The 21,194-nt window shown below is 43.1% G+C and overlaps 1 protein-coding gene across 3 annotated transcripts in view; it reads left to right on the top strand.

Annotated features, from left to right (window-relative positions):
• The window catches only part of SAMHD1 (SAM and HD domain containing deoxynucleoside triphosphate triphosphohydrolase 1), a 63,818-nt gene that overhangs the window by 31,290 nt on the left and 11,334 nt on the right, over positions 1 to 21,194 (top strand). For all 3 annotated transcript variants that reach the window (XM_077832112.1, XM_077832110.1, XM_077832113.1), the window contains 4 exons: positions 3,948 to 4,039; positions 5,826 to 5,941; positions 14,090 to 14,229; positions 18,879 to 18,974. In XM_077832112.1, the coding sequence (XP_077688238.1) occupies positions 3,948 to 4,039; positions 5,826 to 5,941; positions 14,090 to 14,229; positions 18,879 to 18,974 (444 nt within the window). The remainder of the gene's footprint in view (positions 1 to 3,947; positions 4,040 to 5,825; positions 5,942 to 14,089; positions 14,230 to 18,878; positions 18,975 to 21,194) is intronic.

The following is a 21,194-nucleotide window of genomic DNA, read 5'->3' as shown; positions in this document are numbered from 1 at the left end:
CTGACCAAGTATGGCCATTTGTATGCAAGGATGCTCAGTTTTCCTCATCCTGTGCCAGAATGGAAGGTTACAGATACTATTGTGTAATATGGGATGTCTCAATTTTAAACTGAGCTCACAGCAAACTTCAGGTTTCTGGCTTCTGAACTATATATATTTGTAAATTCATGTTCTTCTTTGAGTGCTGTCCCTGGGGGTGCTCCACTTTAGGTGTTGATGCACCCCTATGCTCGTAGCCAGAGATTTAAGGTAGCAGTGTCTGGTTGGGCTGCACATGCGCAGACCCGGTCTCACGTTTCCTTAGGCGGTTAACTGATGCTTGCGGCCAACCCTTCCCCTCTTCCTTCTCTGCTGCTGTTGGCTCACGTTGGAGCATTCAGCAGCACCTCGCAGTTACTCTTAATTCTCTCTTCTTCTGTTTCCTTTTTACCTGTAGTTAGTCGTCTTCATTGAAATACTATCTCCTTTTTCTCTTTCCCTGCCTCAAAATAAATAAATAAAGCCTCACAGGACCCTACGTGTCATTTGCCCAGCGACTTCAGCAGCTCTACAGCTGTATCTCTCTCCGTACAACCGAGAGACTACGCCCCTTCTGGGGCATGCCTGCCCCCCTTGGCTTTAAACGTTGCCCTACCTGCTAGCTGTCAATACCCCTCTCAGATGGCCACTCACAGCGCGTCTGGTGTCTTGGTGAGGGACACACACAACAAAAGTGCCTGCACTGCTACAACTTCAGAGCACGCACAAGAAAGGCAAGAGTTTTACAGCTGAAGCTTTTCATGGAGAAATCTCTTCGGGAGGTATTAACCCCTCCTGGCCAGAAATTGCCTATGGCCGGGTTGCACAAAGGCCCCTCTTCAAGGGCAAAGAAGCCCAGCCAAACTGCCAAGAAGCCAGCAAAGAGACAGGAGACCACAGCCCTGACTTTGGAATCATCTAAGAAAAGGCACCCCGATAGCGGCCAAGCACTCCCAGTACCAGCAGCACCAGCTATATCCACAGCTGACGCACCAGGTCCTCTGATACCAACGATGCCAAAAAGCATAGAGCTCCTAAACACTTGAGCTCTGCCACAAGGGGGAAAGTTAAACCACATATCTCGGCGCCTACAACAGGTGCAGTAACGGAAGTTCTTCAAGATGTGTGTCCCTGTGGTTGCTCCACTACCCTCCCTCCTCCCCTTTGTGTTGGAGTTCTATCCTATATGGACTCTGCAGTAGAGAAGGAAGGATGGGGGGGTTGGCTGCACAGCATCAGTTAACCACCTGAGGCAGTGTGAGACAAGGTCTGTGCATGTGCGGCCCAGCTGGGCACTGCTGCCTTAAATCTCCAGCTACGAGTGCAGGGGTGCATCCTCTGTATCAACACCTAAAGTGGAGCACCCATAGGGACACACATCTCAAAGAACCTCTGTTACTACACAAAGTGAGTAATTTCCTCATGTCAGTGTGGCTCCAGAAGTGTAACTTTTAGTTGAGCAGTCTGCAAGGTGAGCAAGTAATGGAGCTCTGATCTCCTGGTTGACCCAGAAACCTTATTTATGTGTAGCCTATAATATGGAGATGAAACACTCTTTCCTTCTGCCTTCAGAACCTCAGAAATCTTTTAGAGGAAGCAGCAGAGCAGAGAGGAATAAGATTCTACAGTGTTGATCCTTTTTGTTGAAAACTTTCTAGAACAGAAACAAAGTTACACCTAATAAAACCATAAAACATTTTAAAAGCACAAAACTTACTTCGCCCGCTTCTCTGATTACTTATGCATAGGGCCCTACCAAATTCATGGCCATGAAAAATGCGTCAGACTGTGAAATCTGGTCTCTTGTGTGCTTTTACCCTATACTATGCAGATTTCACGGGGTAGACCAGCATTTCTCAAATTAGGGGTCCTGACCCAAAAGGGAGTTGCCGGGGGGGTCACAAGGTTATTTTAGGGGGTTGAAGTATTGCCACTCTTACTTCTGCACTGCCTTCAGAGCTGGGTGGTTGGAGACTGGCGGCTGTTGCCTGGGAGCCCAGATCTGAAGGAAGAACCGCCGCCAGCAACAACGCATAAGTAAGGGTGGCAATACCATACCATGCCATCCTTCTGTGCTGCTGGTGGCAGCCAGCCAGCCCCTGCCGCTCTACAGCTGCCCAGTTCTGAAGGCACCACAGCTGCCAGCAGCAGTGCAGAAGTAAGGGTAGCAGTACTGCAATCCTCTCCTACAATAACCTTGCAGTCCCCTCCCCCCAACAATTCCTTTTTGGGTCAGGGCCTCTATAATTATACCACAATGAAATTTCAGATTTAAATAGCTGAAATCATGAAATTTCACGATTTTTAAAATCTTATGACCATGAAATTGACCATGAATTTGGTAGGGCCTTACTTATGCAACACAGAACCTGCAAGGCCTGGGCATCTCCTCACAGGAGCGAGTAGAATCTAGTGGGACTTCTGAGAAAACAAGTTTTTTGGAAGCGAGAAGTTGATGTTTAGTGGGAGAAAAGAGTAGCTGGGTCTTGGAATGTTGGAATAAATCCCAGCGAGATGGGTAGTGGGAAGCTGATGCACTTATAGGTATGTGATAACTTGTGCCTCTGCAAGTTACCATATAGCTGTTTCCTGCATGTATGAGGTTTGTGTGTACGTATATTGTATTATAATGTGTGTACCATCAGATATTGCAGTGTGCCTCTGAATACTAGAGTGGTAGCCAAGGAATGCGGAGGTCTGTTCAGAGCTATTAAGTCAGTTTGAATAATAAATTAATCGCCTTTAGTTGAGAGGTTGTTTTCTTTACTGTTTGCATACTTCAAGAAAGGTAGTTGTAAAAAAAATAATCACAGATAGTATTTCTGATCTTATTGCGAGCAGTAACCATCTGGCTAAAAAGTAAAATCATTTGTAGGTTTAATGGTGCAGCAGCCAAATGTCCAGGACTGTAACCATTGACTACACTTTATTCTGGATCTAGCATCAGAAAAATGTACTGTCTGCTTTGTAAACATGAAACAGTTTGTTGAAAATATTAAAGACTGTTAAAAGTAGGGCTTAGACATCAAAGGAATAGTCATAGCTTATAATGGACAACTTCCAGAAGGGATATTTCACACTTATTGCAATGTACATACTGTCCATTGATTATGGTGCTGATCACTTTGTAAAGCATCAGGCATAAGTCTGTCAAATACAACTTTCAGCGCCAAAGTTCTTTTCTGTTGCATTGTTTAGAATGTAGTATTTGATACCTTCAAAATTATTTTCAAAATGCATCCTCTTTGTTGATCAGTCACCTTACAATCTCTTCATTCACAACTACAGAAGCTAGAGTGGAAAAAGCACAGTAAAAATGGGACTGTACCCATATCATTACAAATCCAGGTGTAGAAGCTGCTCGTGACTTCAGAATGGTGAAAATCACCCCTTCTGTTGTACAGTGCAAACTGAACTGTGACAGTTACTGTAAGGAACTGCGGAAGACTCTGTGATGGCCTAGCTAAGGAAGAACGCTTTCTCATGCAGACGGTTACTATCGGTCAGGTTCGGACATGAGGAACTGGTTGAAACCGGTCCCCGACCAGCCTTGACTGCCTCGTGTGGCCGCTTGCCAATGAAGGAGCACAACCCCTTAGTTAAATATACATGAGCTGTTATTGTTAAGGGTTTATTAATGCCTGCTACTCGCCCTTTTGTTGGACTCTGTCCCAGGCATTGCTCCGGTGCGCTGGGCTCTCCACCTCCGTGACAGCAACACTTGGAGTCCCCGTTGCGGGTGTGTCACTTACCTTCAATAAAGCCAATAGTTCGCCGCTTTGCCGCATTTGGGCCTCGCTTTTTCGGAGCACCCCTGCCAGGTCTCCCGGGCCTAGAACAAAACAGTTACTTTATCTGAATCCTCAGTGCAGTATCCAGTCGACTTGAGTCAATGTACAAATAAAAGGTAACTTTATCTTTTGTTGCAGGAGGTTGGAAATCTGTATGACATGTTCCATACACGGAATTGTTTGCACCGCAGAGCTTACCAGCACAAGGTTGGCAACATCATTGAAACAATGTAAGTGTCCATTGTGTATTTTGATTGTTCGTGATTAAGGCTAGGATTTTCAGCCTGTGGCGGCTGGGAGCTGCAGGGTCCCTGTAGTGGCCAGGAGCTGCTGGGTACCCCAGGGGGCCCCCTGGAGCTCTGAGCCACTGGAGGTATAGGGGGTACCCTGCAGCTCCCAGCCGCCATGGGCAGTGGGGGCCCCCGGGAGCTCTGAGCAGCCAAGGGCGACGGGGACCTTGGAACTCTGAGTGGGGGCCCCCCGCAGCTGCCAAGCTGCCGTGGGTGGTATGGGGACTCCACAGCTCCCCTTTTTGTCATGGATATTTTTAGTAAAATTCAGGGACAGGTCAAGGGCTTCCGTGATATTTTTCTTTTTTTTTTTTTTTTTTCACATGTCCTGTCCATTACTTTTACTAAAAATATCTGGGACAAAATCTTAGCTTTATTTATAGTGAGTTGCTGAGATGAATGAAAACCTGCTGAGTTGGGATTTCTGTGAAACCAAGCACATGTTTGTGCCTCTGTAAAAGGCACAAATTAAGTTTTCTATATGCAGTTTTACAGCACCCTGTCTGTACCCTAATCTCTGAGCATGTCTTGGTCCTTCATCACACTAAGGCAGTTTGGCTATATAGCCTTCTGCCTTTTTGGTTCTAGATTGATTTTTTTTTTTTAATTAGAGACAATCTGAACCCAATAGATTTCCAACTACTAGAAATAGCTTCACTCCTCTGAACTTTACTAGTCTTAAAATGTTATGCTAAATCCATTTTAGAATATGTAAATAATCAACAAGGTATAAAGTGGTGTAAAATTCAGCTGACTTCCATTGGGTTACATAAGACTTAATTTTTAAATAAGCGTTTAAAGTTCTGCAATATGGTGGTGATTGTGCTTTTGTTCATACATATAAACCAAAAAAATGAAGGGAATAAGAACTCTCCCCTGCCACACTGAGAACCAGTTGACAGCAGATTGATCAAGCCCAGTAATAGAGCAGATGTCCTTTTCATACTGTCTTTTTGTCCATAGACACTGGATGTCTTTAAACTGTTAACATTTAGGAAAACTGTATTTTTAAATAATTTTTTGCCATGTGCAGTGGGCGAATAGCTTACCTGGCAGCTTACCTCAAAAAATGCTTTACAAACATTCATCCAACTTAGTTATTCATTCATGGAGCTATTTAGTCACCACCAAGTGTGTTGTGCTGTGCAGTACTTCTACATTATAATAGTCTGAGCGTCAGTCACTGACTTCCATACTCCTACAGTCAACCAAACAGTAATGTCAAACTTGCAGTCAGAAGCACTGCATACTGTCAGATTTCTAGTTCATCAGAAGTATGGGGGTTTTAAGTGAAAGCACGCTATTAACTAGTCAAAAGGTCAGTTATTTACTGTTTGGTTGCTTCAGCTTCTGCATTGACACACTCAGTTACAAGCCCGGTTTAGTCAATGGGAGACATAAAATGTTATAGGATAACTCAGTGGTTCTCAAACTTTTGTACTGGTGACCCCTTTCACATAGCAAGCCTCTGAGTGCAACCCCCCCCCTTATAAATTAAAAACACTTTTTATATATTTAACATCATTATAAATGCTGGAGGCAAAACGGGTATTGGGGTGGAGGCTGACAGCTCTCGACTACCAGTTTGAGAACCCCTGGTATAACTGACTTCTTCTGTCTTCATGCTGGGAATGCTTATTAGCTAATGGTCCTTTATTTGTAAACATTTTGGCTTTTCATTTTCTCTTTTTAAAATGTTAAATCCATATCCTGTCTGTCAAAATAGGATTACAGATGCCTTCCTAAAAGCAGATCCCTATATTAAAATAGAGGGCACTGGTGGAAAACACTACAAGATTTCTACAGCAATGGAGGATATGGAAGCTTACACTAAGCTGACAGGTAAGCTTTCACTGATGGTGACATGTTCTTGCCAGCTTACATGGGGTATCAGTTTATAAGTAGGCTAGGCAGAATTTTGATTTTTTAAAAAATTTGGACAGATAGATATTTATCTATTCAAATTTTCACAGTTCACAACTATGTGGGGTGGAGTGTATCAGACATTTAATGACATAGACTCGTAGACTTTAGGGCTGGTAGGGACCATCGTGATCATCTATCTGTCTGATATCCTGCACATTGGAGGCCACAGAACCTCGCCCACCCACTCATGAAATAGGCCTATAACCTCTGGGTGAGTTACTGCAGTCCTCAGATCTTGATTTAAAAACTTCAAGTTACAGAGAATCCACCATATGCTCTAATTCAAGCCAGCAAGTGATCTGTGCCCTGTGTTGCAAAGGAAGGTGAAAAACCTGCAGGGTTTCTTGCAGCCTGGCCTGAAGAAAAATTCCTTCCTGACTCCAGATATGGTGATCATTTAGGCCTGGAGCATGTGGGCAAGACCCACCCACTGGACACCTGAAGGAGAATTCTTTGTAGCAACTCAGAGGCCTCTCCATCTAGTGTCCCATCTCTGGCCTTTGGAGATATTTGATAGTAGTCACAGATGGGGCATATGCCATTGCAGGCAGCCTCATCATACCCATCCCCTCCATAAACTTATCAAGCTCAGCCTTGAAGCCAATTAGGTTTTTTCCCCCAATACTCCCCTTGAAAGCTGTTCTAGAACTTCACTCCGCTGGTTGTTAGAAATCTTTGTCTAAATCCAAGCCTACATTTGTTGGTCAGTTTATATCCATTTGTTCTTGTGTCAGCATTGGCCCTTAACTTAAATAGCTTCTCTCTCTCCCTCCCTATTTATAGTAAGGCTGTCAATTAATCATAGTTAACACAAGCGATTAACACAAAACAAATTAACTAGATTAAAAAAGAAGTCACAACAATCACAGTTTTAATTGCACTGTTAATAATAGAATACCAATTTAAATTTATTCCAAAAATATTTTTGGATGTTCTATATTTTAAAATATTGATTTCAGTTACAACACAGAATACAAATTGTACAGTGCTCACTTTATATTTTTTTATTACAAGTATTTGCACTGTAAAAATATGAGTATTTTTCACTTCGCCTCATTTAAGTACTGTAGTACTATCTCTTTATCATGAAAGTGTAACTTCACAAATGTAGAATTTGTTTTGTTTTTGAGTGCTATGTTAAATTTTTTAAAAAGAATCTAAAACTTTAGAGCCTACAGGTCCATTCAGTCCTACTTCTTATTCAGCCAATCACTAAAACAGACAAGTTTGTTTACATTTACGGGAGATAATGCTGTCTGCCTCTTAATTACAAAGTTGCCTGAAAGTGAGAACAGGCATTTCCATGGGACTGTTGTAACCAGCGTTGCAAGGTATTTACGTGCACTGCCAGATATATTAAATGTTCATATGTCCCTTCATGCTTTGACCACAATTCGAGAGGACATGCTTCCATGCTGAATTTAAATTGGTATTTTATTATTGTTTAACAGTGTGATTAAAATTGTGATTGATTGTGACTATTTTTGTAATCTCACAATTAATTGTGATTATTTTTTTTAATTGCTTGACAGCCCTAATTTATAGAGTGCAATTGTATCTCCTCTGAGCCTTCATTTTGTTAGGCTAAACAAGCCAAGCTCCTTAAAGTCTGCTCTCATGAGGTAGGTACTCCATTCCTCTCAGGATGGTGGACATAGTAGAGATTCCAGTGGAAGCTGTCCAGGGCAAGTCTTGCAAGCTCCTGGATATTTTACATACCTCCATGCCAGGGCACCTTGTAGTGCCCATCAGGGAGGGCTTTTTGGAGCCAGCCAAGCTGCTTTGGCAAATGCCTGCTTCCTTGGTGCCGACACCAAATGGGCAAATCGGTGTTGCCAGGTGCTCTTAGCAACCTTTGAGCAATTCTGTACTCTGTGTCTGGCTCACTGATTGAAGCAGCAAGTGCATAAGAGGACAAAGCATCAAGGTCTGCTGAAATCAACAACTTGGGACAACGATCCCAAAACATTAGATTTATTCAGCTGCGAAAAATACTCATCAACCAAGCTGCAGATGAAGATTGCCAGTTATCAGTCTTCGCTGATGAAATGGCTAATTACATTGGGACTCTTATCTCCCAATTTTCTGACATTAATCCCTCTTGACCTCAGAGGAATTAAAATCTTGGTGGCACAGCTTCTGATGTGCACTGATCTTCAAGCATCCCACACAGCACCCAGATCTATGGCCACCTCAGTTGCCATGAGAAGGGTCGTCTTTGTTCCAATCTGGCATCCCAAAAGAGGTGCAAACAGTAGATCTGCTGTGTGATGGATGCACCTTCTTAACCCAAGGACTGATCATCCTCTAAAAGACTCTAGAGTAACCCTCAGGTCTCTGGAATACTTGCTTCAAAAAGGAAGCAAATCAGGCCTCAGCCATACTCCAGGCAACCCTACTTTGCACAGCTCAGACCATCTGCATCAGCTCTTTCAAAGAAGGAAATCATCTGTTTCGACTGCATCATCTTCCCATCCTGCAGCAAGTTCATCAAGGCAGCAAATTTGTCTCCTTGGTCAAAAGCAGCATACAGCCTCTGCTGGATCTTTCTTTTATGTCCTTACAGTTAAGGAACTATTTGTTTTGTTTTCATGCGATCTGGAACACCTTCATTATGGACCGCTGGGTCCTAGAAATCATAGAGATGAGATATGCCATCTAATTCCAGACTCTCCCCATCACTCACCCACCTTCCTTATCCCTTTTCAGGGATCCCTCTCAGAGAGTATGCTGCATCAAAAAGTGCAGTCACTTCTAAATCTCTGAGCAGTAGAAGTAGTAGTTGAAGAGTACAAGGGGAAGAGTTTTTATTCCCATTACTTTAAGGAAAAAAGGGGGATGGTGCCCTATTCTGGACTTAAGACAGCTGAACACCTTCATTCAGATTCAAGCTCAGGATGGTTACCCTGGCCTCTATAATTCCTTCTCTTGATCCACAGGACTGGTACACAGATTTTGACCTCCTGAATACTGACTTTCATATAGCAGTCCACCTTACCACAGGAAATACCTAAGGTTCCAGGTGGGCAATTCATGCTACTAGTACAGAATCCTGCTACGTGGTCTATCCATAGTGCCCAGGGTATTTATCAAACGCCTTGTGACAGTGGTAGCTTACCTGATGAATTGAGAAGTCCAGGTTTGACTCAACTAGACAACTGGCTTACTTGGGGAAAGTCTCTACAAGAGGTGACCAACTCCATAAAGCCGACTCTTTGTCTTTTTGCCTCTTGAAGACACAGTGTCAGCAAGAAGTCAGTGTTAATTTCTGGTCAAAAGGTAGAATTCATAGGTGTAGTTCAGACCTCTATTACAGCAATGGTCTGTCTGCCGTAGGGAAGACTCTAAGCCATAATAAATCTGGTTAACCACCTACAAGTACCTCAGATGTCTGTAAGAATTTCTCAGACTTCTGGGGCACATGGTTTCGTTCATTTACATAACTCAGCATGCCAGACCTCAACTTTGATGCATATAAGGGTGGTTGACAGACACATAAAGATGAAGGGTGCAGGTCCTTCCAGAAGCTCTGTCATTGAACTGGTAGGAGGACCCCCTAAAAGTATGCAAGGGAGCGTCCTTCTCTGCACCATTGCCATAGAAGACTCTGGTAACAGATGCCACCAGGCTGGATGGGCAGCCACCTATGCAATCTTCTGACACCAGGTTTATGATCTCAGGAAGCCTAGTTACATATAAACATCCTAGTGCTAAGGGCTGTTCATCAAGCTTGTACAGCATTCCTACCAGCTCTGAGAGGTTTAACCTTTCTGATCATGACTGACAACATTACAGCTGTGTTTTATATCAGTAGGCAAGGGGGAGCAGGATTCACCCCTCTTTGTCGAGAAGCAAATTACCTTTGGAATTGATGCCTGTGACATGAGATTATTCCCACAGTGCTTTTAGCAGGCTGGCGGCATGTTCCGGCAGATCACCTCAGCAGACAGTTTTCAATCAACCATGAATGGTCATTGTAGCATATAATCATTCAGGACACATTCACCAGGTGAGGTCAACCTGCTATAGATTTATATGCAACAGATCAAAAAAATGTCACAGGTTCTGCTCCAGAGGAGGCCAGGCTTGGGTATCTCTTGTCGGATGCATCCTGATGCCATGGGCTCTGGATCTAATGTATGCATACCCTTCAATTCCACTAATCCCAAGAGTCATTGAGAAATTGAGACAGGACTCCACCAAGATGACCATGCTGGTGTCTGGCTGAAGCAGTTCTGTTTCTCAGACTTAGTGAATCTCTTCGTTCGAGCTCCAGTCCAGTTACCTCTTCAGCCATAAGTGATATTGCAAAGGGAGGGGCAAATCCTCCATCTGGATCAAACTTCCCTGTACCTCACAGCATGGATGCTGGTTGGTTAATAGCAGTAGAGAGGAGCTGCTCATCAGAAGTACAACATATTCTTAACCACAGTAGAGAAGACTCAGTAAGGCATGCTTTCTCAACCAAATGGAAGCTGTATTAGAAAGAGAGCCTGGAACATGGGGCCTGGTGCAAGACCTGAGGCCTGAACCAAAATCAGCAAGAGTCAGGCCCTGTTACAAAGCAAGTGTCTGCTTAAAAGTTTGCTGTCCGGTACATGAACTTTGCAAGAATATGGCTGGCATTGCTAAAACACAGGCATTTCTAAGAAGTACTGGGCATTAGGTATTCACATAAATACATCCCAGAAGGCTAATACAAGCACATCCTGATATAAAGTTATGGTATAAACACACTCCCCGAAGATGGTACACACTGACCCCTCCTAAAGATAAAGTCAGGATGACAGGGTAATAAATGGAGATGTTTTGTTTGAACCAACAGGTACAAAGTGTAGGGTGTTAACTAACCACATCAGAAGAGTAATACATAACTTGTTTGTATCAGTGTATAAAAGAGAAATCATAGGAGGGGTGTCTTTGTCTGGCCTAGGGGGCAATGGAAAGTCCCGTTGCTGACTGAGCTGAGTCCTTGCTCCTGGACACTCATGTGTTAGTGTCCCCGTAGAGTCTGCCAGGCACTAGTATTGTGTCTTGAGGGCAATAAACCTGCCTGAGCTCCTTGATCACCGAACTGAGTCTGTGGTCTTAGAAGTGCTGTTGAGATCTGCTGGGCCACCTATCTGCGCAGGGTTGGTACAGCGTATGGAGAGAGCACACACACTCGGGCCAGCTGACAACAGAAGCTAAGCTTCACTGTTGGACTCATCAACATCAGTTACCTTCATCTCAAGCTCAGATACTTGATATACTGGAATACCTCCTGTCCTTGAGAAATTCAAGGTTTGTCTAGAAGTTCCCTTAAGATCCACACAGCAGCCATTTTAGCTTTCCATTCTCTCATGCAGGGTCACTCAACATTCTCACACCCTGCAGTAGCTAGATTCCTGAAGGCACTTATGTGCATATATTCCACTATTCAGGGAGTCTCCCCCTCCTTGGGTGTCAACCTGTTGATGGCTCAAAGGATGCATTAAACCCCGGGCTATGTTTCCTCTTCCACTTGTCACTAACCTTCCTAGTGGCAGTAACATCAGCTAGAAGGGTGGGAGATTACAAGCACTCATGGTGGGCCCTCCACACGCAATATTTCTTAGGGACAGGGGGACCTTAAGGGCTCACCCAACATTTTTACCAAAGGTTGTCTCTGATTGCCATCGGAATCAAGTAATACACCTATCTGTGTTCTTTACCCAAGCCACATTCCAACAACGGAAAAGCTAAATACCTTAAGTAGGATAGGACCCACAATACATCTCGATAGGACTAAGCCATTCATGGCTTCACCTCGGTTAATTTTAGCTTTTGCACATCAGGCTATATAACCCAGAGATGACTGAATTGGATTTTTACTTGCATTAAGTTATGCTATGAAATAGCTTATTTAGACCCACCATTGAGGACTACAGTCCACTCCACCAGGGCTCAAGCAGCTTCTGCAGCTTCTTTGAGAAGTGTTCCGGTAGTGGAATTCTGTGCATACACTTATGCAATATTACTCCATAGAATCATCAAGATCTGATGCTCACTTTGCTACAGCTGTATTATAAATAGACTCCTAGCACCCACATCCTGTGATCTGGGTCACTGCTTGTGAATCAAACAGTAGAATATATATGGACAAGCACTTGAAGAAGAAATGGTTACTACCTTACAGCAACTGTGGTTTTTTGAGATGTATAGTCCATATATTCCACGACCTGCCCTCCTTTTCCTGATACTTTGCTTCCTGTCTGGTAGCACCAGGATTTTGTATTAGCAAAGGAACTGAGGGGATGGTTGGGGTCACCCACCCTTTAGGACTCTCAGGGTACAGGCAGCCCCACACAGACAGTGTTACCTGAAAGAATCCAAGCACAAGTCTGTGGGGTGCATGCTCACCAAAGGGGGGGAATACGTTCTACATATAGACAATGCATAGAAAAGAACCAGTTATTCCCCTGCTGTTTGGAAAGCATGTCTCAGGTAAAAATGTATCTGGCACTGTTGCACTAGTGTCCAATTTGAGGGATTAGAAATGGAGTTTGGTTGCCAGCATCCATAGTCTGAGACACTGTACCTGTGTACATAATGAAACTGCTTGATCTAAGTTAGTTGGCATACTTCAGTTCCCCCTAACATGCAGCACTTTCCATACCTTACTTTAGGAAATAGGCTTGTGTTAGTTCCGTAATTCTGGGGATTGGCATTTTCCGATGCATGTTGAATGGATGAATTGGGATGTGCTATGACCTGGAACGAAAGAGGGTTGTTAGCTCTGAAGCTGTTAAACTTTCTGTCCTGGGGTTGGGAGGTCAGCAACCCTCTTCTTTCAATCTGATGCTAATAGTATTGTGAAAAGCCTGTGGCAGCCTACGCTATTCTGGAAGGAACTTTGAAATTGTTAGGTTAGTTCAGTGGTCTCCAAAGTGGGGTGTGCGCACCCCAGGGGGTGCTCAAGACGATCGATTGGGGGGTGCAGCAGGAGGAGCACTGCCGGAGCAAAAGGGCGGCGTGGCAGGAGGAGCACCGCCGGAGGGGGAAAAAAGTGGGGAGGAGCGGCCCTGAGTCCTCTGGCCCATGGAGGAGCAGGGGCAGCCGTGCAGCCAGTGGCCAGAAAGAAGCGGCGCTTTCCCCTTCAAAGCCGGCCGGAGAGAAGCGGCTCTTTGAAGGGGAAAGCACCGCTTCTCTCCAGCCGCTGGCTGTGCAGCTGACCCTGCTCCTCCTGAGTCCTCCTGCCCGTGCTTGCAGGGCTGCATTCCAAAAGGGGCTTTAGAGCTGCAGGCCAGGGCCCCGGGGCCCCCTTAACCCAGGGCCCTGAAGCCCGTAAAGCCCCTGCATTCCAGGTGGCCCTGCCTGTGGCGTGGGGGCAGCTCCCAGAATCACAGCTCCCAGCATCGTGGCCATGGGGGCGGTGCTGCGCTGCGCAGAGCCAACTGCACGCCCCATGCACCAAACAGGAGCTGCCCCAGGTAAGTGCCCTGCACCTCCTCTCTCACCCCCGCCCTGAGCCTCCTCTCTCACCCCCGCCCTGAGCCTCCTCTCTCACCCCCGCCCTGAGCGCCCGCTGTATCACAAAGTGTAGAACCAAGATTTTCAAAAATAATAAAGCATATTCCATCACATTGCTCTCACTAAAAATATTAATAATATTTTTTTTAGTGAGAGCAAAAAGGTTTTTTGTATTGTTAATAAATAAAATAAAATAAATTATTTAAAAAATATTGTTTATTTCATCTTTATCTCATCTTTTTTAATTTCTATTTTTTCTGTTTCTATGTTGTGTATGTTTTATAATTTACATAATATATTAGTACAGTCGTACATGTATATAATTGATACATAAATATACATAAATTGGGGGTGCGTGCTCAAAATTTTTTTACTGATGGGGTGCGCGATCAAAAAAATTTGGAGACCACTGAGTTAGTGTGCTGGCTAACTCTTTGAAAATGGTGTTTTCATTTCTTGGCACATGGCACATGGGTTAGGCTTTCTATATAGAGATATGTTCACAGATGCACATCTCTCTGCTGTAACAATGGGTACATGGCTATGTAAATGAAATGTATTTAACTTTGACAGATAACATCTTTCTGGAAATTCTGTACTCTAGTAATAAAGAGCTGACAGAGGCACGAGAAATTTTGCGTAAAATAGAGCTTCGCGATCTATACAAGTATTTAGGAGAGACTCGGACTGAACCAGGAAAAGAAATTACAGAGGTAAACAGCGTTCTCAATCCACTCTCTATTGATAGAGGGCTCCAAATTCTGCTGCCTCTTTTAAATATGCACTTCTGCTGATTTGTCTCTATTCTGCTCTCATTCCTAAAACTGCCTGGGCCAATGGTAAATGGCCTGTCTTCTTCAAAACTCAGCCAGTAAGTGGGTGAAGGGCTGTTACATGGAGGAAGCTGGGGGAAGGATAAGAGATTTGGATAAAAAAGATCAACTGCTGAGCTGAGGACTGTTTCAGGATATTTTTATTTGAAATAACGTGTTCTGCAAAAATATGTGGAAAAGCATCGCTTCGGCCAAAAAACCAAATGAGAACATTTGAACACAAGGAAACAGTAAAACCGTTCAGCAGAGTAATGAGACTCTGGTGTAGTTTTGGCTCCAAGTTGTTGTCAGAGTGGCTTTAGTGGTATGGCTGAGTTTACATTCATGTGAGATATAACTTCTGAATTTCTTGACTTGCGGGGGTATAAATTCTCAACCTTAGTCACTATCTGCTTCTCAGGCTCAGCATAGCTGTTTATTTCAAAAACAGTCAATATCAATTTAATATAGTACACTGAAATATTCTAGACTGAGCTGGTAGTGCTGCCAATATTTAAAGTTGCCCAGCATGTCCCATTATAAAACACTCTTTTCATTTGTTTATAACTTTGCCAAACTTTAACTGTTTGGGCTGAAATTTTGCATGCTGGGTGTCTTGCCACTGTCTGAACTGGTTTAGAAAATTTCAGCAAAAATGATGTGGTGGTTTCAGAGAATAAGAATAGAGGGAAATGTTTTGTCTTTTTTTTTTTTTTTTTTAAACCCTTCAGCTACTTTATTGATAAGCTCTGTTGAACGCGTGCTTTGGTGCAGGGATTTGAAAATTGACAAGGGAGATTCCCTGGAGAAAATCTGCCCAAATTTGGCCAACTTGAAAATCTTTTGAAAAATCTAGACTCTCACATGCTCAATAGAGACTTGCTTACTTTGACCACAAATTTGTCCAAAGGTTTTGCCTCTTCTGAGCATACTCCAGCCCATGACTGCAGGGGTTGAGCAGGACTGCGCCTGCAATGGCTGCTGCCAGGGGCCTCTGTGCATCAGAACTGAGAGCAGGGAGACTCTCTCCTGTACTCCAGATACTCCTCTTTCTGTCTCCCAAGCAGCATGGAGGAGGAAACAGTCTGACCCAAATGCAGCTGGGGGACAAGAGCCAGTCCTGGGAACAGAGAAGAGTGTAGTTTGGATCAAGGAGCCTGTGGGGATGAGGGGAGAGACTGACTGAAATATTGGGGGTGGGAGAGACTGGGAGCCAGTGGGCTGGGGAGAAGAATGAAGAGGAAGCCTGAGATTAGGAGAGAGGATGGGGACAAGAATAGGTTGGAGGGGACAGAGTAGAAGGGGTCATGCTTGGAGCCAGAGGGAATGGACAATAGTTTGTGACCATTAAAGCACATTCCCACAGAACCTGGATTTGGACCCAAAATTACAGCGGTTCTTCATTCGTCTGCTGTCAGCAAATCTGTGAAACCCACTGGCAAAGTATCTCTCCCCCTAGTGCTGGTCAACATAGAAAATGACAACCTACTACTGCTATCTCAGTTACTCCATTAGCTCAAGTGGCAGAGGTCTGTGTGGTGGATCTAAAAGTTCAAAGCCTGCTGATGAAATGTGTGGCTATCAATGTGATGCTACATGATGACGTTTCTTTTACACTTTGTTTTTTTAAAAGCCTTGGAAATGACCCATGCATTACATTAAAAGATTAAGGTTGCAAAGTCAGTCAACCATGTAAGAAATGACCCTTTGTGTGTATGTGTTATGATATAATCTTTAATTACATGGTCAAATACTATTTTTTCCATGGAATCCCTCCCTCATTCAGTGCATATTGAATGGACGATGCTTACTAAATGAGACATTATTTAACATTTTGTTTTCTCATCCATCAGTGTGTGGTTTGCAGGCCTTATTTATTGCACACTGTCATAAATATAAAGGGAAGGGTAACCACCTTTCTGTATACAGTGCTATAAAATCCCTCCTGGCCAGAGGCAAAATCGTTTCACCTGTAAAGGGTTAAGAAGCTAAGGTAACCTCGCTGGCACCTGACCCAAAATGACCAGTGAGGGGACAAGATACTTTCAAATCTGGAGGGGGGAAAAATGGTTTTTGTCTGTCTGTGTGATACCTTTGCCGGGAACAGATCAAGGATGCAAGCCTTCCAACTCCTGTAAAGTTAGTTAGTTAATCTAGCTAGAAAATGCATTAGGTTTTCTTTGGTTTTTGGCTGGTGAAATTCGCTGTGCTGGAGGAAATGTGTATTCCTGTTTCTGTGTCTTTTTGTAACTTAAGGTTTTGCCTAGAGGGATTCTCTATGTTTTGAATCTGACTGCCTGTAAGATTATCTTCCATTCTGATCTTACAGCGTTGCTCTCTTATCTTTTTTGTTGTTGTTGTTGTTCTTCTAATAAAGTTCTGATTTTTAAGAATCTGATTGGGTTTTTTGGGCCTTAAAAATCCAAGGGGTTTGTGTTTATCTTGTTTATTCTCAAGCCTTGCCAGGAAAGGGGGTGTAAGGGCTTGTGGGGATATTTTGGAAATAGGAACTGCAAGTAGTCCTTTTCCCTGGATCTTTGTTAAAGCACTTGGTAGTGGCAGTGTTTTACCTAATCCAAGGGCAAAGACTTTGTGCCTTGGGAAGTTTTAACCTAAGCTGGTAGAAATAAGCTTAGGGGGGTCTTTCATGCAGGTCCCCACATCTGTATCCTAGAGTTCAGAGTGGGGAAGGAACCTTGACACACAGAATTCAAACCTTGGCATGAAGACAGAATTACTAATTTCCACCCCTCAGCTGCTTGTCCCAGTTTTCTTGCCCAGCCAGTCCCAGTCTCCTTGTCTGCCCCTGCAACTTTACCAGCTCCCAGTACCAGTATACCCCCTCCATTGCCATGCCCAGGTCAGTGCTTTGTCTTTTCTGCGTTCCAATCAGGCAGTTTCTACCTCCTCACTGCCTGGGTGCCCGCAGTGGAAGTATTGAGAGCACAGGAGAGAGAATCTCAGCTCTTAGTTCTGATGCCTGGCCCCACAACAGTCCCCTGCAACTGACAGTAGCAACTGCAAACAAGTCTTATTTAGCCTCTGCAACCCTGAGCTGGAGCATGCTCAGTACAGACAGAATCTTCATATAATTTAGGTGCCAAACTCTAACTAGTCTCTACTAAGCACATGCAAAGAGATTTTTTTCAGAGGTTTATAACTTGGTCAAATTGTGGTCAGTTTTTCACAGGAACAGCAAAAGGCCTATCCTTGACACCAGAGTGCTCCTTCCACCCCCAACACACACACACCCCAATTTCATGCTCTTCCTCCAAAGGCTGGAGGTGCAAGAGCTTCTCAACAAAATGATTATACAACTTTTAACTGGGCATGGGGAGGGCATAGGGGGAATGACATTTTTCCGTAGTCTCATTCTTAGTAACCTTCCAAACAAATTCAGTCTGAGGCAGACACCTGGCAGGGAGAATTTCAGCCCAAATGGTTAGTTTGCCAAAGTTTTATAAACTCCTGAAAACAATGTCCTATAATGGGATGCGTTGGGCAGTCTTAATCATAGGCATTCCTATCAACTCCACTTATTAATGGTTCATAAGTCAGAATTTATCTGGTTGGAAAGAAATTCAAATTCCAAACCATTGTCTTTTACTTTCAAAGGATGGCTTTCATCCTTGAGACACTTGTTTAGATGCTTCTTCAGATGCATCTGAAGAAGTGGCTTTTTACCCACAAAAGCTTATGCCCAAATAAATCTGTTAGTCTTTAAGGTGCCACCGGACTCCTCGTTGTTTTTGTGGATACAGACTAACATGGCTACCCTTCTGATACTTGTTTAAAAAGTGTTATAGGTAGCTACCTCTAACAGTTCTGGTATTAAATTAAGTTTGTTTGGGGAGTAAGAGCTCTCTCTTCAACAGCCCTTTCCTTCATTGTGTGATGACATCCTGATAGCAGCAGAAACAGGCAGATTCCCAGCAGTTATGGAATACATACTTGTATCCATTGTCAATATTGCAAACAGACTCTGTAAGAAATATTGAGTGTTTCTGTTTTCCTGTTTAGAATGAGGAATTGAGGAAGTTGACCTGTTTAATAGGAACATAGATAATGTGCTTAAAGGAACATGTTCAGGGCGCTGTAGTCCCCTCGAGGTCAACTTATTTCTGTTTGAGGGCTAGTAGATAGCCCTAGGCACTAAAGATTTTTGTGACTCTCTAAGGGACCATCTAAAATCACCAACATAATAGATTGTATCTCTGGCTAAAAGTCACACAAGTATCATGGAAAACGTACATACTTCAAAGTCAGTCTTTCATGCAGGTTTTATTCCCTCTGCTGAAGCACTTTCTGTATAGCTTCACCTGGTCATGTGACCGATCTTCAGCTGTAGTCATGGTCTATTAATGCAGGTGAAAATCTTCACTTGAACTTTTCTTTTGAAAAGTGAATTATTTACATTAAAAATGCTGGTATTTTAAGTAATAAAGTATCTCAACCATGGCAGCGTTCTCTCCAGATATATATGGGTTCAATTGCACAGATCTGGAACTGGTAGTGCTTGAATAGAATTAAAAGTGTTCTCTCTTTCTCAGGAGCAGTATGATAGGCTGCCAGCTGACATTGTTGCTTCCAGACCAAAGAATGCACCTCAGGATATTGAATTGAATGCTGAAGACTTTATAGTTGATGTAAGTGTGTCCTTTCAGAGCAAACTTAGTGTAAAACATACTCTGTCTTCATTTCTGTATCACAAAGGGCCAAGTGTACCATGTAAAAGTTTGCAAATAAAGCTGAGTATACTTTATATTCAAAATAAGAAAACAGTTTGTCCCATTCACACTAATTACACAATTCAGGGACAATATAAGGCATAAGGTAACCCTCGGTGCATTCCCATCCCTGTGTGGAGTAATCAGTTGGTATCTGATGCCTAGCAGTTTCCCTGTATGTATTACTCCTGAAGCCTATAGGTCAAGGGTTCTCAAACTTTTTCATAATGTGGATCATGTGTTAAGATTGTCTTGTGGACACCTCTCTTCCCAGGGATTGCATAGCCCATTTTCTTCTCCAATTTGTTGTCATGTAATATCCCTGTGGCAATGGAAAAGCAATGTTAGGAAAGCATTTTTAGTTACTTTTTTAGCTGTTCTATTGCTGGCTCTGCTCCCTGAAAGCACTTCCTATTTCCTCTTCTGTAACATTTGCTACTAGTTTTTGTAAAGAAGAGCCTTGAATGCTTGTAGAAGCAATGAGTGGTGGTCCCAGCACCATGTGCCCTGCCAGTTTTCTGCAGACTGCTAGCAAGTATTGAGTGACCACAACTTAAAAACCACTGCAGTAGACTTTTTTGTGAAATATAATAATTTCTGTAGTGTCCTTCACAAAAACTGAATTTCAGAAGTCATAATGGATTTAAATTATACAGTTAGAAATTATGGGTATGATAAATTCACCTCTTCTGGACCTGGCAGAAAACAATACCTGCTGCTTTCACCTATCAGTTGGTGTGTGTGGATTTGGATTGTCAGTCTTGTTTCCTAGGAATAGTTGGTGCTAACACAATGCTTCACTCAGGACAAGTTTGTTTCTCCCAGTAGGGGAAGGAGACCAAAACACAGAAGGCAGTTTGACTGCCTTACAAATCTAACTTAACAGCTTAAAGCCTTTCTAAACTAATACTGTTGAAAAAGATAATGGGAAAATGCCATCCAGTCCCAGCAGTGGGGCTGCTGGTGTGTTCTCTAAAGTATGTTAAAGATGACCTCTAAAGTTTTTTTGCATTTATTCCATTTTTCATCTAAAGAGGCTTGTGGTCCATGAAGGTTCACCTCTATTTTCCTTAGTTCTGGCAAAACCCCAGTTATCAAAAAGAAAAAACTAAAAATAATGGCTATGAGACTTCTCCTCACATGAAAACCCAAGGGAGAGGGATATAGGCTCCTCCCCCTACTGACATCACAGCTCTTGGCATGCTCTCTGAGCCAGCTCTACCACTTTTATAAATTGCTACCTTTTGACCATAGTGGTTACATTGCTGTCTCACAGCACAGCGTGGGATGAGAAAACCCTCTGACTTGGAATAGTCGGTGATTAACACGTTCCATTGGTTTGCAGTGTGGACTGTTTCACAGAAAACAGAATTACAGGAGCTGCTGAGCACACAGGAATGTATCCAAAAGACAATCTTCAAGGAGGAATAAAAGAAGGAATTTTAAAAATAAAATATAATAATAGTACATATTTAACCATATAAATGATTACTCAATTTAGTATTTAATTGTAGTTGACTGTTTATGCTAGTGATGAAATACATACACCATATATACTTAGAGAAATAAAATTAGGAGGACTTGAAGACAGACTTGCTAATCATTAAATGTAAAAACCTTTGTAGGTCACTTTTAAGGGCTTGTCTTCACTACCGGGGTAAGTTGACCTAAATTACGCTACTCCAGCTACTTGAATAATGTAGCTGGAGTTACTGTAGCTTAGGTCGACATAACCCAGTGTCTTCACTGCACTACGTTAATGGGAGGCGCTCTCCAGTGGATTTACCTTACTCTTCTCAGGGAGCTGGAGTCGACCAGAGAGCGCTCTGCTATCAATTTAGCAGGTCTTCACTAGACCAGCTAGATCGACACCCGCTGCATCGATTGCAGCAGCGTAGATAGTGAAGACAAGCCCTAAGTATTGAGAATCAGCCTGCTCTGACAGCAATCTCATTATTACTCTTGTGCTTGTGATACATTAAGGCCCACATGGTGGAAAACTTGCACTTGGGAAGGGGGTTGTGACCTTGAAAATGGATAGCTATCTAAGACCAGCATAAAAAAAACATAACAGAAGTATTACATCTGCAAGTAGAAAGAGACTGAAGCATTCCTTCTCCCTTGGGTTGTGCAATGTCC

Source organism: Eretmochelys imbricata, chromosome 13 (assembly GCF_965152235.1).
Source record: "Eretmochelys imbricata isolate rEreImb1 chromosome 13, rEreImb1.hap1, whole genome shotgun sequence".
Classification (NCBI taxonomy): Eukaryota; Metazoa; Chordata; order Testudines; family Cheloniidae; genus Eretmochelys; species Eretmochelys imbricata.
Note: the sequence above shows the minus strand (reverse complement) of the source record. Positions and strands in the feature narration are given on the sequence as shown.